This window comes from Grammomys surdaster, unplaced genomic scaffold (genome assembly GCF_004785775.1).
Source record: "Grammomys surdaster isolate TR1022 unplaced genomic scaffold, NIH_TR_1.0 126906, whole genome shotgun sequence".
Lineage (NCBI taxonomy): Eukaryota > Metazoa > Chordata > Mammalia > Rodentia > Muridae > Grammomys > Grammomys surdaster.
In genome coordinates this window covers 1,182,958-1,199,531 of record NW_021621692.1, presented here as the reverse complement: position 1 = coordinate 1,199,531, position 16,574 = coordinate 1,182,958, and the positions used below count along the sequence as shown (strand labels likewise).

At 37.9% G+C, this 16,574-nt stretch overlaps 1 protein-coding gene across 2 annotated transcripts in view; it reads right to left on the bottom strand.

The window, feature by feature from the left end:
* Cep112 (centrosomal protein 112) overlaps positions 1-16,574 on the bottom strand; it is a 406,791-nt gene that overhangs the window by 244,637 nt on the left and 145,580 nt on the right. For both annotated transcript variants that reach the window (XM_028761272.1, XM_028761273.1), the window contains one exon: positions 4,296-4,403. In XM_028761272.1, coding sequence (XP_028617105.1) covers positions 4,296-4,403 — 108 coding nt within the window. The remainder of the gene's footprint in view (positions 1-4,295; positions 4,404-16,574) is intronic.

The following is a 16,574-nucleotide window of genomic DNA, read 5'->3' as shown; positions in this document are numbered from 1 at the left end:
GCCTAGCTGACTGTTTGATTCCAATATGAATGAAGTCTGTGAAGAGACAATTGGAATTGTCTTTCTGTTCCAGTGGCTTATACAGGAAAGGAACAGGAAATCCCAATGAAAGCTTGGGCTTTACAAGATATTTTTGAGTATTTATCCCATGTGTTTGATGTTTCTCCTTCCACATCTTACACTTTGTGCCTACATTTGGCCCAAAACAATGTTCTTTGCTTTTCTAAAATCATCATAGCTCCCCGAAAGATGCTATCTATAATGAGAGGAGCTCAAAAACCAAGACCAGAGAGGGAAACTGAGGCCCCGAAGGCAGAAGCCACTCACTTCCTCTGAATGTCAGTTCCTTCATTATAAACCATAAGGACTGACTGGGAAAGTGCTTCTGAAACTTTGCCACTGAAGAACCTCCCAGCATCAGCAAAGATGACTAGTGCCTCTCAGGGACCTGAGGCCACAGTCAGAAGTAGACCTCGAACTGAAAGCTTCATTAAAATGTTTAATTTCATGCTAGAAAGTAGTGAGAACTTTACATTTTTACAAGGCAGAAAGTCTATGTTTGGTTTAATAGGAATATTACCTCAATAGTAAAGCCACATACTTTCTGTTAAAATTATCATGTGAATTCAACACTCTAGGGAACAGGTAAGGAGCCTCACATAATCAGGTATTCACCACACCAGGGGTCACCCTGCCCCAGTGAGAGAAGAAAGGGCTTGGGTGCAGAAGCTATAGTTACACTGTCTGTATTTACCTTTGGGGAAAAGTAAGACAAAATAGTAGAAAACCTGCCACTCTTTGATTTGAATGGTAACTGGGAAAGTAGGTGGAAGTGTTGTATGAGAAAATCTGGTAAGGCAGACATGTAAGGAATGAGTCTGTCAAGGTATCAGCAAGTCTACATCTCTCATGGAGAGGCTGAGACCTGACAAGCAGAAAGCCACACAATGTTCAATATAGAAGGGACCTTCATAGAGAGATGGTCCCAAATGCACAGCTATCTTCACAATCCTCACAAAAGATACCTGACATTCTTGACACTGGAAACCGCACTGGCTCACAGACTTCTCAGTGCACATATGAAGAGTTTTCAATAGAGAACCACTTTGACAATTCCAATTGCCCACGGGGCCCTTGGCCTTGTGCTTCTATTCCTGCTCCTGGAATTCCGCAGCAGACTAGAGTGGAAGTTCTGAGAACATATTAATTCCCTGTCTGAATTTTCAACTTTAGGAAGCTTGATTCTAAATCACTAATAGTCTCAATTGTCTTAATTGTCTCAGTTGAAGTTGACACAAATCATTTAAAAACCGCTCTGTGAGTTATCGCTTAACTGAGACGTTTCTCACCTTCATGATGGCCCTTGTCAGGTAGCTCATGAAAAGTATAGTCTGTCTCCACCCCCTCTCCCTAAGCACCCACCAGGCTACCTGGTCAAAGAAGGAAAAGAGCTGGTCTAGCTGGCTAGTTCTGGGCATGCGCATGATGACATGTACAGTTACTACTGCGGTATTATTCCTCATGATAAAGTTTCATAGTAAAAATCTGCAATTTGTGGACTGTCTTCTGGGAATATTGTTCTGGTCAATAACATTTTCTGTTAAAGAAGATTTCCAAGTTTTTCATGCCACCATGTTGACAACTATTCTCCTAGCATGTGTGCTGCATGCACCTCACTCTCCTCTCACCACTCTCCAGTCCAGGCTCCATTTTCTAATAGAATGTTCCATACTCCATTTTTAGTGTCATTTTCTCAAGCAGCCTCTCTCGGAGCATTAGAATCATGGGAAATATCCTTCATGGCTCATTAGGGCAAGAGTAGTCCAGTAGAAATGAACATTATTAAGTTGGCATGTCTCAGAATAACTTTTAGACGCCATTACATATTAGTCAGAAACTGGCTATGTCATTTTTCTATTATGCAACTTTTAAAAATCTGATTAAATTTTTTTCAGTGAATCTTACAGTTAGAAAATACTATATAACCTAGATTGTGCACCTTGAAATTAACCTGCTAATGTTTTATCTTCTCTTTTAAGCTTTCCATACTTATCTTATTCTCTCTCTCTCTCTCTCCCTCCCTCCCTCCCTCCCTCCCTCCCTCCCTCTCTCTCTGTGGAGGGTGGGGGTTTGAATTTATCACTTAAAATGTAATATAATATAAACATTCTATATTTTCTATAGTTTATTGGCATTGTTGTTTTTAGTACCCATGTAATAGGCATTTGTTAATTTCAAGTTTAGTGGGCTGCCGAGGGCACGATGGGAAAATGTGCAGTCATTATACTCCTAAGTTACAAGGCTGTGTTCACTCCATAAAAATGTGTGGTCTTATGAATTTTTTTTTGCTGAATTTATATATCTAATTACATGACATGGATACTTATTATTTGATTTTACACAAATAAGATAATCTACAAAATGTTCTAAAATGTAGTTTATTCCTCATCAATATAGCATATAAATTTGCATATTTTGACATAGTATTGCATCTAATAGATTTAGTGTCATTTATTTGCAACTTTCTATTTACTCCAAATAACCTTACACACACACACACACACACACACACACACACACTTACATAAGCAAGCAAACAAGTGACAGGCACACATGTACACGTGCACTCACACATACCTGCTGTACACATGTATAAATACTTTGTGGGGAAAGTTCTTCTCCTCTCCTCTCCTACTTACTCTAGACTATTTATCTCACTGTTCTTACTACTCTAGCACACGATTTAGCCTGGTACGCTGAGCAGGTCATTTCACAACTAGAATTAATAATATATTAATTATTATTAGATTATATTAATATTATACTAATATGAATGTATATTAATAAGAGTTGTAAGAGACATTTTTTCAATAAAGAACAGATTTAAGGTACAAAATTATCTGCCAAATTCTATAGTTCTGGATCAATAACGATAGCAGCAACAACAAATGATACTGGCCAAAAAGATGCAAAGTCTGATAAAAAGCCTCGACGACAGCTTAGATCTCATGAAGTGGGCATGAGCTGCCTGTCCAGAAGAACAAGCAGGACTGTCAGATTCTAAACAAGACAGACTCACTCACACGCACTCTTCTTTAAGCATATGCAATTTTACCATCCCTACGGAAGTTAACTCAGGCATTTATTCTTACTAATATATTAAGATTAAAACAACCACCCTCGGGACACATACCAGATCATGCTTGTTTTTATTTATTTATTTATTTATTTATTTATTTTTTGGGCTGGGTTCAAGTAAACCACTAATTGCTATCAATCAGCAGAGGAAATCAAATCCAATGATCATAAGGGATTAATTAGTTTTGATATAGTACCTGCTTAATGGAGCTTAAAGTAGAATTTAAAAATATTCTTATTTTAAGATTTCAAAGATTCAAATATCTTTAGAAATAAATTTATTAACCTGAGTTACAAATCCAATTAATGCTTTTCTAGATGTTAAGGACAAGCAAACTTGATAAATAAAAAATTAATAGTAGTTAAATATTCTGGGAGACTTTAAAAAAAGAGAAGAACATTTGACTTTTAAAGTCTAAAATCCTCCCACCATAGATTGGGTCCAATTCCCCTGCTCCCACAGCTAGGAACCTTCTTCCTGTATTTTGCCTAGCCTGGGCTCACTGTCACTTTTGTCACCCCTAGCCCACTCTCTTCATGGGTTCTTGTAACTTACTAGTTTCCCTGCTTCGAATGCTGTGCCTCAGAAGCATCCTGGCTGCTCCCTCAGGTGCTCCAGAGAACTCTCAGCAGGGATTCGAATGACCCGTCTATCCATGCTGAGGACCAGGCTCCTACCTGCCTATGGGCAGTCTCGTGGCATATTCCTTTTCTCCTCTTGACTCACTTTTCAGAGTCACTTGAACTTTTATTCACGTGTTGACTGTCTACCAAAATCTAGAATGCATCAGCAAAGGAGTCTTGCCTCCTTGTCTAGCAATGGTCAGTGTTTGTTAGCAGAGACTTGCATGCAGCAGGTGCCAGTTCTATCCTGTAGTGTCTGAGTAAATCATTCTAGGATGGAGGGATAGAGGGAGTCAAGAATCACAATAAAGTTTTCAACTAAATGTTCAGAATAACAAACCATCAAGATAGCCTTCAGAAGAATATTAAAACTCTTGTGTTTGGGTTTCAATACAATGTATTATTTTAAATATTTCAAATATATAAATGGTCATATTTATATTTTACAAAGATTTCTGTAATAGAAAGATGATTAAAAGAGAAGTTATATTTATATTAAGAATGAACTGGTATGATGAAAATGCAAGGCTGACCTGCTGTTCATATCTCTGCCTGATGTCCTCCAGCTGCCACAGAAACTCCTTAGACTGCTTCTCACGAAGAGACTTGGATCTAGTTAGGTCTGCTTCCACTTTCTCCATCTGTGAAAGTTAAAATAAAAATTGTAAAAACATATATTTCATAGATTAAAATGTGTCCATCTCTTAAAATCTCAAACCTTAAACACTTCGACAATGAGTGATAAAAGCAAGGCTGCTAAGAGAATGGAATGGGTGACGATTTTAGTATACTTTGATAATTTCAAGAAGGGATAAAAATTGGTATACATCTGAATATGTTCTAATGTTATAACTACAATAAAGCATGCATTAAAGAAATAAGAGAAAATATGTGTAATCACTACAAGGGTTCAAAGAGAAGCATTAAACAAAACTCAATGTCTTTTTCTTTCCTTTTTTTTTTTTGAGACAGGGTTTCTCTTTTCTCTGTGTAGCCCTGGCTGTCCTGGAACTCACTCTGTAGACCAGGCTAGCCTTGAACTCTCGAACTCAGAAATCTGCCTGCCTCTGCCTCCCAAGTGCTGGGATTAAAGGCGTACGCCACCACCGCCCGGCTTTTTCTTTCCTTTTAAGATGTGATTTTTTCTAAATTTAGCCTAAGCTGGCCTGGAACTCCTGCTTCAAGCTCCCGCTAATGAGATTAGAGAAGCGTGCCCTCACTAGTAGCAAAAAGTCAACATTTTTATCATTAGAAATTCTTGACATATTTGACACAGAGAAAAGGCACTTCAACACAATAATAAGGTTAATCCCCAAACTAGCGTCACACTGTGGAAAGCGGATGGTCCCTCCTCCAAGTGAAGTCACTAGAAAAGGATGTCGACTTCTACCCTTCCTTCCACTGCTTTGGAAGTCCCAGTTAAGGCAAAGGCATGCTGAGAGAAAGAGTCCACCAGGAACAGAAATAAAATCAAGTCTGATCTAACAAATAGAAACCCCTAAAGAAGCCACTAGAAACTGTTAGAACTAACTAATTCAATAAAGTTGCCAAATCAAGAGCGGCAGTCTAACACCAGGAATGTTGATAATATGCCACCAACAAAAGAATTTAAGAAAAAAAATCCCACTCATAACAAAGTCTAATTAGCTATAACTTTAAACAAACAGCTAAAGAATGTATGTATTAGAACTATAAAATGCTGATAAAAGAAATAATTCAAATACAAAGACATCCTATGTTCTCTGGTTAGAATAATTAATACTTTTTAAATGTCCATATCAACCAAAGCAATCCACAGATTCAGGCATCCCTACCAACTTCCAGGATCATTCTCACAGAACTGGATATAACAATCCTAAAATTTCCAAAGGACTATAAAAGACTCCTGACAGCCTAAGCAACATTGAGCAGAAAAGAACAAAGCTGAAGTTATCATACTACCTGACATCAAGATATACACCAAAGCTACAGTAATCAAAAGTGAATAGTGCTGGCATAAAATCAGACACACTGACCACTGGGATGTGAGTCTAGAAATGAACATGCATCCATAGTCACATGATTTTCCACATGCATGCCAAGATCACAGAAAAGGATATTTCTTCAAAAACATCTGGAAAATTGATTGTCTGCCTGAGGAGGGTAGAACAGGATTCTTTCCTACAATATACACAAAATTCAAAATGGATGAAAGATTTAAACATTACACCTGACACTGTAATATGATTAGGAGTAGACATATGAGCAAAGCTTCTTGGCATTAATTATAGTAAAGATTTCTTGGTACAGCAACAAAATGAATTGCCAACAAAACAAAGAGAAAACATGTTACTATGACAATTCAGCTGACACTGAATTGAGTATATTTCATAAAGGGTTAACATCAAAACAACAAGAGAATACAGACATTTAAAACCAGGTGAAGGGATTGAACATGTGTCTCAAAGGAGATATCCAAATGGCCAATACATTCATGAAAAAAATGTTCAATATCACCAATGATTAGGTAAATACAAATTAAAACCACAATTAGCATCTTATACTTGTCAGAATGATTATTACTTAAAAGATAAAGACAGTGATGAGGAGAAAGCAGAATAAAAGGAATTTTTGATACTGTGGAAATGTAATAGCACAGTAACTGTAGAAAACCATGGAGGTCTCTAAACAACTAAAAGCATAGTTATTATTTGTTCTACTAATCCAAATACATGCATATATCCATGATAACTGAAATTGATATGTTGAAGAGATATTTGCACTTCCAAGTTTACTGTGGAGTCATTCACAGTAGCTAAAATACGAGATTTCTCCAAATATTCACAGACATGCATACAGGGTGGTATAAAACACATGTAAAACAGAATCCTTCTCAGTCTTTGAAAAAATAGGGCACCTGGCTTTTGCAACAACACAGGAGAGGGTAACATGTTAAATGAAATAAGCAAGTTCAGGAAGACAGAATACATGCCCTCATCAATGTGTAGAATCTGACAAAGTCAAGCTCATGGAGTGACAGCTACCCAAGATCATGGAGAGGGGAAAGCATTAGGACATGTTGCCCAGGACAAAGCTTCAGTGACAAAAGAGGAGTGAGTTCTTGTGGTCTGCAGCACTAGGAGGGACTGCAGCCCACAGCATAGACTCACAATCATCAAGCAGGCCCCACAGAGAAGGGAGGTGATGAAGAGTCTAACTCTCCTGCAGCAGCAAACTGCATGACAGAAAGATGTGAACTGATGTGCTATAAACACATATGACTGTGGCTTGTGAATTGAAGAAATAACGTAATCATTGTATTTTAAGACTAAAAGCTTTCTTATGAGTGAATGAAAGAATAAACAAAGTTAAAAGACAAAGTGAGAGGGCAGACGGGTGCCGACCTGATCTGAGTAGTAGTTTCAGACACTCACATGGCACAGATTCTTGCTTCTTAGTATTTCAGTACAAACAGAATATTAAAAGTAAATAAATTTTAAAATTGAAAATATGTAAAGATTTATAAACTAAAAATTAGCACTTTATGTATATAAGCAATATTGTCTGTAATCAGAATAGAAAACAATTAAAACATACAAAAAAGACTTTAAAAATACAAATGTTAAGAAAAACCAAAGTAAATAACAATGGCTAATAAGTAAAAATGCAATATATTTCACTTTAAATTAATACGGACCGAGAATGCCAAACCCCACTCCATTCTTCCTCCACAATTTAAGCAGAATAGAAAACAAGCCTTACAAAGCTTATCTAAAACTAGAGTTCTCAGTTGCCATAACTACAAAGGATTCTGCTTCCTCACACATCATCATTCCAAATTCCATTCACTTCAAACAAAACCAAAGGGAAGCAAGAGCTCCTTTATTGTGTATCTCTGGCTTCAAGAAAAACCAAGAATACAGTCTGGCAGCCCACCCAGGAGCAGGAGTAGGACTGCAAGCATTTCTGTGCTGCTTGGTCCACACAGAAGCAAGAACTAGAAGCGGTGAAGGGTACTGGGATCTTCCTGATAGGATCCTCAGACTTATTCCTTGACAGAGGAAGGAATACTTTAGAGAAAACCCAGGTACCCAGAACTTCAACAGTGTATTGTGGGACTTAATTGTTTCCCAATGTAAGAAAGGTCAAGAGTAACCATCTACAGGAGGTCAAAGATGTCAGGGTCACAGGTGCTGGATTTCAATACTGCCCTGGCAGTTGCAAAACGATCTCTTCAGTTCTGGACGTCTCGGAAGAGGAGGGCAGAGGGTAAAGGAAAGGAGAGAAGGAAAAGGGTATGAATTAGCTCAGAGTTCTCTTTTAAGCCAGAGTATGATGATCTATCCTAATTGTCAACACTATGGGCTTGGAATCACCTAAAAGACATACTTCTGCGCATGTCTGTAATGATATTATGCAGGAACTGACTGAGGAGACCCACCCTCAATGTGGGTAAAATCATCTCCCAGACTGGGGTCTCAGATTAAATAAACAGGAAGAAAGGGAGAATGAAGGCTGAGTGCCAGCATTCATCTTTCTCTGCATTCTGAGGACACAGTGTGATCAGATGATTTATCTGCCTGCTGCCACACCTTCCCCACAGTGATGGACTGTGCCTCAAACTGTAAGCCAAAACAAACGCTTTCCCCCTGAACTTCTGCAAGCCTAAATTCCTGTTAGTAGCAGCTTAATTACCCTACGTGCATCTTATTCCTTTGAAGTGCATTAAACATCCACCACTTTCTGTAACAGAGGAGTCTTTAGATGGATGACTCCTGGTTCCCCACACAAGATCTGGCTCTAGGAAAAAGGAAGAATGGACAAAGGATGAGCGTATAGCATTTTCCATCAACTACAGTCATAAAAAGGAACTGGTCTTTCTCCAATAAAGTGCTGTACAGCATTACATCATAAGTAATATCATACACACAATCTAAGTTGTATAGTTACATAATTTAGAATAGAAATATACTTTATCGTATTTATCAAATATTTAGAAAAGTGCTAAGAAATTGTCTTTTAACTATTTTAAGATACATATACACAGATAGATATAGAAAAACATTGAAATACACAGACCAGTCAACAGATAGGTACAAATGCCAGAAAGCATGGCTTGGAAGAAGGCTCAGTGGTTGATGTGCTTGCCCCATAAGTATGAAGAGCAGAGTCTGTATCTTTAGAACTTCAATAAATGTTGGGTGGAGGTAGTAGCCTACCATGATTAAAGCCTCAGAATAAGACAAAGGATCCCCAGAGGATGCTGGTTAGCACAACTAACCATATTAGCAAGCTGCAATTTGATTGACAGAGCCTGCCTCAGTGAATAAGGTGGCAGAGCCATTAAGGGTAACCTTTGACATAACTTCAAATCTTTGCACCCATGCACACTCATGTCCACATATAGGTACAAACTGAATACACATCCATGCACACCACAAACCTACACAGATAAAAAAAAAGCTAGCAGAAAGCTAAATAAATAATTATTTATATGCCTGGCTAAATAGAGATTAAAAATGTAAGTCCTAGATGAATCTACTGCTTCATTCTCTTGCAGAATTTAATCTATACCAGCCACATACTATTTACATAATTGATAATCTTGAATGGGAGATTCTAATTAGCATGTATTCCTATATATATTTTAACATTTTGTTTAACATTTATTCGAATTCCCCCAGTAAGAATCACTTGATTGATGTGTGAAAAAGCTAGCTGCATGGATTCCATCACACATGGAATCCCTTAGTCCTTATACAAATGGGGCTTTCATATCTTGGAAATCTGATTCTACTTGGAAACTCCATGTAATAGAAACCACTCCTTCAACAAGAGAGAACCAAAAGAACATCCTGCTTGTGTCATCACTATTAGTATTCAAAAGTGTCAATTAACCCCACCTAGCAACCCCCAGAAAGTACGAGGGTAGGAATGGGAGGTGAGTATGATGGAAGCGTATTGTGTGAGTGTGTAACTTATATATGTACTTACTCTCAAAAAAATAAAAATGTACATATACATACAAGTAACATTGTATAGATGGATATACATATATATATATAATCTATTGTGCACACACATATGTAACAGCAATTAATTTAAAGGAGGCCATGAAATTAATGAAAAAAGAGGGCAAGCAGGGTTTTATGAGGGGATTTGCAAAGAGGAAAAAGAAGGGAAAAATGATGTAATTATACTCTTAAAAATGAGATAATTAAATTATAATACCAATAATGGCTCCTGAGATTACACCATTATCAGGTCTTTCAGTTCTGCTATATATTTTGCCAAGCTGGTATTACCTTGTTACCCAAACAAAATAATGGCACATACATATATGCACACATGCACACAGAAACATTAAAAATAAATAAAAGGTTAATATCTCTGATGAATAACAATGCAAAATTTTTCAAATTCAATTAATACATTTAAATGGTCATTCACAATTGATTAATTTGGGTTTAATCATAGAGATGGTTCAGTATATGTAAATTAGTAAATGTACACATCACATAAGAGTAATCAAAGAGAAAATATCTCATGATCATCTCAATAATTTCTAAAAAATCATCATACATCTCTTTATAATGAAAGTCCTGAAGAAATTGTTAAGAGATACATGTCTCATGATAATAAGGTCTATATACAACAAATCTATAGGTAATATTATATCAAACAGGTAAAAACAAAGTATTTTTGATGAAATCAGGTATGGAACGATGGTGTCTACATCCACCACTGGTATTCAGCACAATCCTAGAGATCTTGAATAATAACAACAAGGACAAAGTTCATCTATACCTGCACACAATATAGTCCTATACACAAAAGATGATAAAGATGCACCATAAATGTTGCAGCACTGATAAAGCAGTAGTATCCAATATCAAGAAATAAAAACCACTAATTTTCCATCTCCCTCCCCAAATGAGCTCACCAAGAAAGGAATCAGGAAAATAATCTCACAATAGCTTAAAACAAATAAAATACTGGAGGGTAAATCTAACAAAAAGGTGAAGGATATCTACAATGAAATTTTAAAACAATGGGAAAGAAAATGAAGAAGGCATGAGGAAGAACTCACATTCTCATGAATGGACAGAATATCAAGAAAATGCCTATATTTCTACAAGCAAACCTCAGATTCAGTACAAACTGCATCAAAATTACAATAAGATTACTCATGTACATAGGGAAACAAGCCCTAAAGTCCTTTTGGCAGCACAGAGACCCAGATAGGCAGAGCAATCCTGAGACAAAAGAGCAGTGCTGGATACCCCACAACACCTTTTCTCAAATAACTCCACTGAGCAACAAGTAACAAAAAATAGAAACACTCACAAGTGGAACAGGATACAGGACCCTAAATCAATAGCTACAGCAACCTAATTTTGACAAATATCCCAAAAAACATACATTATAAAAAACACAACCTTGTCAACAAATGGTGGCAGAAAAACCAGATGTCCACAAGTAGAAGAAAAATAAAACTAGAACCCAGGCTTTCAGACCACACAAAAATCAACTAAATGGATGGAAGACTGTAATTTAAGAGCTGAAAGTGTTGAGGAAACCAGAGAGAAACATTTAGGATATAGGCACAGTCAAGAACTTGATGAAGAAGACTTCAATAGAGCAGGAAGGAAAAGGAAGTTGACAAGCAGGACTGTATGAAAAGGCTTCTGCAGAGCTAAAGAGGCCAACCAGGGAAGAGACGGAATGGGATGGTGTCTTTCCTAGCTTATATCTGACAATAATATGTAGACTATGTAAAGAACTGCCATGTGGGCAGCTCCTATTCTGGGTATACACTTGAAAGAATCAGGCACACACACACACACCAAAGAACTTCCAGCATATCCATGCTTAATGTAGCAGAATAAGCTGAAGTGTACGTCACGAGAAAGATGAAGAAAGAACTGTAGCATATAGACTGGAGCCGTGTTCATCCATAAAGAAGAGTGAAATATCATTCACGTTTCTCTGATGACTAAGGACTCAACATTTCTTTAAGGGAAATGCAAATCAAACCAACCCTGAGATTCCACCTTATACCAATCAGAAAGGCTAAGATCAAAATCTCAGGTGACAGCACATGTTGGCAAGAATGTGGAGAAAGAGGAACATTCCTCCATTGCTGATAGGACTGCAAGTACAATCACTCTGGAAATCAATCTGGAGGTTCCTCAGAAAATTGGAAATAGATCTACCTAAAGACTCAGCTATATCACTCCTTGGCATATTCCCAAAGGATGCCCCACCATGCCACAGGGGCATGTACTTCTCTATGTTCATAGAGGCCTTATCTGTGATAGCCAGAAGCTGGAAACAAGCCAGATGTCCCACAATAGATGAATGGATACAGAAAATATGGTTTATTTACACAATGGAATACTATTCAGCTATTAAGAACGAGGACACCATGAGTTTTACAGGCAAATAGATGGAGCTAAAAAATATCATCCTGAGTGAGGTAACTCAGACCCAAAAGAACATGCATGGTATGTACTCACTAATAAGTAGATATTAGCCAAAAAAGTACAGAATATCTAGGGTACAACCCACAGATTTCAAGAAGGTTACCATGCAGAAGGGCCCAAGTGAGCATGATTCAATCCCACTTGGGAGATGAGGGGGGGAGGGAGGGAGGGAGGGAGGGAGGGAGGAGGAAGGGAGGGAGGAAAAGGATAACAGGATCATGTGTGGGGCTGGGGACAGGAGAGAAGCCCAGAGGGCCAGAGGAATGGATGGAAACATGCAACCTGTGGAAGGGGAGATCATCTAGAAAGCACCAGAGACCTTGGAGGTGAGAGCCTCTCAGGACTCAAAGGGAGAAATGCCCTACAGTGGGGAGAGGGAACTCAAGGAGTCCACCTCCAGGAGAAAGACAGGGCATCGGGTGGAGGGATGGGGTTGCCATCCCATGGTCAAAAATTCTGACCCAGAATTGTTCCTGTCTCAAAGAACTACAGGGATGAAAATGAAGAAGAGCCGGGCGATGGTGGCGCACGCCTTTAATCCCAGCACTTGGGAGGCAGAGGCAGGCGGATTTCTGAGTTCGAGGCCAGCCTGGTCTACAGAGTGAGTTCCAGGACAGCCAGGGCTATACAGAGAAACCCTGTCTCGAAAAACAAAAAAAAAAAAAAAACAAACAAAAAAAAAAAAAAAAAAAAAAAAAAGAAAATGAAGAAGAGACTGAGGGGAAGGTGGTCCAGTGACCAGCCCAACTTGGGATCCAGCTCAAGAGGAGGCTCCAAGGGCTGACACTACTACTGATGCTACGGTGTGCTTACAGACAGGAGCCTAGCATAGATGTCCTGAGAGGCCCAACAAGCATCTGACTGAAACAGATGCAGATACTTACATTCAACCATTGGACTGAAGTCAGGGACCCCTGTTGTTGAATTAGGGAAAGGCTGGAAGAAGCTGAGGAGGAGGGTAACCCCATAGGAAGACTAGCAGTCTCAACTAACCTAGACCCCAGAGATTTCTCAGACACTGACCCACCAACTAAGCAGCATATCGGAAGACTGCCTGCTCTGGCCTCAGCGGAAGAAGACACAAGCCTAACTCTGAAGAGACTTGAGGCCCCAAGGAGTGAGGAGGACTGGCGGAGCTAAAACATCATCTTGGAGACAGGGGGAAGGAGGAATGTAATGAAAAACGAGTGGGAGGGTGGACCGGGAGAGGGCAATGAGTAGACTGTAAAAAAATAAAATAAAAGTAATTACCCCCCCTCCCCAAAAAAAAAAACCTTAAGAGGGAATGTTGTTTGCTGGAGAATGGATACAATTGGCCACTGTCTTATAAGTGAAATAAGCCAGACTTAGCAAAGCAAATGTATATATGTCTCATTTATGGATCTTTGACTTTAGATACAGACATAAAATCGTGTGTGTGTGTGTGTGTGTGTGTGTGTGTGTGTGTGTGTGTGTGTATGTGTTGACATGAGAGTCTAAAGAAACTCAATCTAGGGGATGAAGATTACGATGGGGTGAAGTGAGAAGAAGGAGAATACGTGGAGTGGGCTGTGACTGTGAATATATGTCCTTAAAAATTTCAATAAGTAAAAATTAATAAAACATGTTATCTGCAGAAAAATCATAAATGGGGACTTCTGCCTCTTATGATGTAATCAAGTAATCTTTTCTTTTTCTTTCTATCCGCATGCCACACTACATTAGCCCACAGTGGTATCCTCTCTCCTCTCATCCCCAACTATACCCATTTCCCCTGTTCTTTGTTCTGGGAGTGTAGCTTCAGCCAACTGTGATAATGTTTCTGAACTGTCATTTGGGCTGGACCGACTCTTCTCCACTTCCATGCATCTCCTCCTCCACTGGTTCCTCCCCGCTCGGCTATTCCTCCTGCTTCTCTACACACACTTGCTTTACTTTTTCCTGTTCATAGGGTGAAGGTGAGGGTGCTGGCTTAAGAATTTTCTCTTTGGACATAGATGCTTCAAGCTATAATTTTTTCTTTATTTATTGAATTACCTGAAATGAAAAAAATTTGGTATGTCATAATTTTTGCTTTAAATTGGGTCAAAATATTCTCCTATTTTCTTTGTTTTACCTTGACCCATGAATTATTTTTAAAAGTCTACTGTTTAATTTTCAAATATTTGAGTGTTTCCCTAAATTTTTTTTGTCATTTACTTCTAAGTTACAATAACGTGGCTGAAAGAACACATTAAGCATCCTTTTAATCCTTTTACATTGATTAACACTGGTCTTGTGGCCAAGCATATCGTCTGTTCTGGAGTGTTCCATGAGTACCTGCAGTCTTTGGGTGCAGGTGACTAAAATCACAACCCAAGTCTCAAATTCACACAAGTGGCACCATCAAAAACAATTTGGTATGATAGAAAACTTTCCAACTTATACAAAATAAAAATTTTCCCAAAGAATGAGACAAGACCCCTGACTCTGAAATGTATTCAGTTGTTGAGAGATTTAAAGAAGCCTCAACACAGTCTAAAGGATTCTAACAGAATTCAGAGATTGGAAAGCATTTGGTATAGACTTTTCTGGTTTTATATTCTTTCATCCACAGGCTTTGAGACATCCATTTGTTGAGAACTATCAATAACCCAATCTTTTTGATTGCTCTGCATATTATTTATTAGCTCCTGCTCATCCTTCCATTTGTTGAGTAGTATTTGAATTACTGACGTTTGAGACATTTGTGAAGAAAGTTGCTGTCAATATTTGTGCATAAGTTCTTGTCTACACCTGTTTTTACTTTTCTTCATTAAATACAAGAATCCCTGACATATAGTATATTTAGCCATTTAATTAGCTGGCAACCTCCTAAAATCACAATACTATTTTACATGTTTTCTCACAATGTATAAGTGCTCAACTGTATCACGCTTGTTATCATTTGCTCATTGTTATCATTCTAGCCATTCAATCTAAAGAACGGTAACAGATCATTTTGGATTAGTTTGCATCTCATTAGTGAGATATTCGAGACCTTTTCCCCTGCTTACTCATCATTAGTATATCTTCTGTGAGGTGTTTCGAAGATTTTTTTCCTATTTTTGGGCTATTTGTCTTTTTATTGAGTTGTACTGATATCGTTCATATTTTATACTCAAATTCTTTGAAATGTAGAAATTAAAATATTTTCCCCAGCCTTTCTTTTTGTTGTAATTTATTAGAGTCTTTCAGAGAGCAAAACTCTTTCATTTTGGTGAAGTCAATGTGGGAGTTTGAGTTCAAATTGAATTTCCAGTTTTATTATATTGTGGTAAATAGCATGTCTTTTTTGATACATCAAATCTTAGAAATAAAACGAAGTTTTGTGTACAGTCTACTAAATTTCATAACTGATTTACAAGAGTAAAAATTTAATATGTTTTCGCTACATAGTAGAAAGTAGAAAATTCATCTGGTTCATCTCTGCAGTCTAATAGCCAGAGAAAACTGTGGAAGTCCATGATGACTGTGACCTCTGTGAGTCTCTAACACCTTCCCAAACACAGGACACAAGCAGGCCTGTCTTTGACACACAAACACGAGCCCTATGCTCTAGTTTACTGACTTGTATTAAGTCTAATTTGTATGATGCTTTAATACAGTTCTCCTTCATTTCCCCTGAAAATAAGTGAAACATTTCCATCATCCTTTTAACAAAATTTTTGGTTAATTTGATTCCAGTTGTGTCTTTTGTAAAAGCATATTTGTAGATTTAATCTGTTAATATTACTCATTAAGCAGAAAAAAACCTGTTAATATTTATAACTGCATGAGTGTTCTCTGCTGTAGACTGGACATTGCACTGCCCTCTGCCCCCATTCTTTGGCAACATTCCCTCTCAGGTTCTGCAATTAGCTTCTCAAGATACTTATGAAAATGTGCATCTAGAGAATTAATGCTTTCGTGCCCATATGTTGTTGAAATCATAAGCTGGCTTAAATCAGTATTTGTACCTAAACAAAGTTTGGTGCAAAGGGACTTCAATCTACAGTGTCAGCTGTGCAAGCAGGTTGTAAGCTAACCTGAGGCTATAGGCCATCTGTAAGCAGCAGAGAAGAGGTGCCTTACCACAGAGACCCATAGCCAATCCCAGGCTGAAAGCTTCCATGTAATACCAAAGAAGGCAGCAGGCAAAGTGGCAAGGTGTACCAATCAGAAAATAGCTGTTCACCATTCCTATCTCTTTGTTTATAAAGCCACTCACCATACTACGAGAATAGGATGCTGTGTATTCTGAACCAATTTTATTCCATTATAATACCTGGTTCTATAACCTTAAAAAAAAAAACCTCCATGATCAAGTAAACTTTACAAAGCTGAACTGGTCTTCATTGTTTTGCTTGT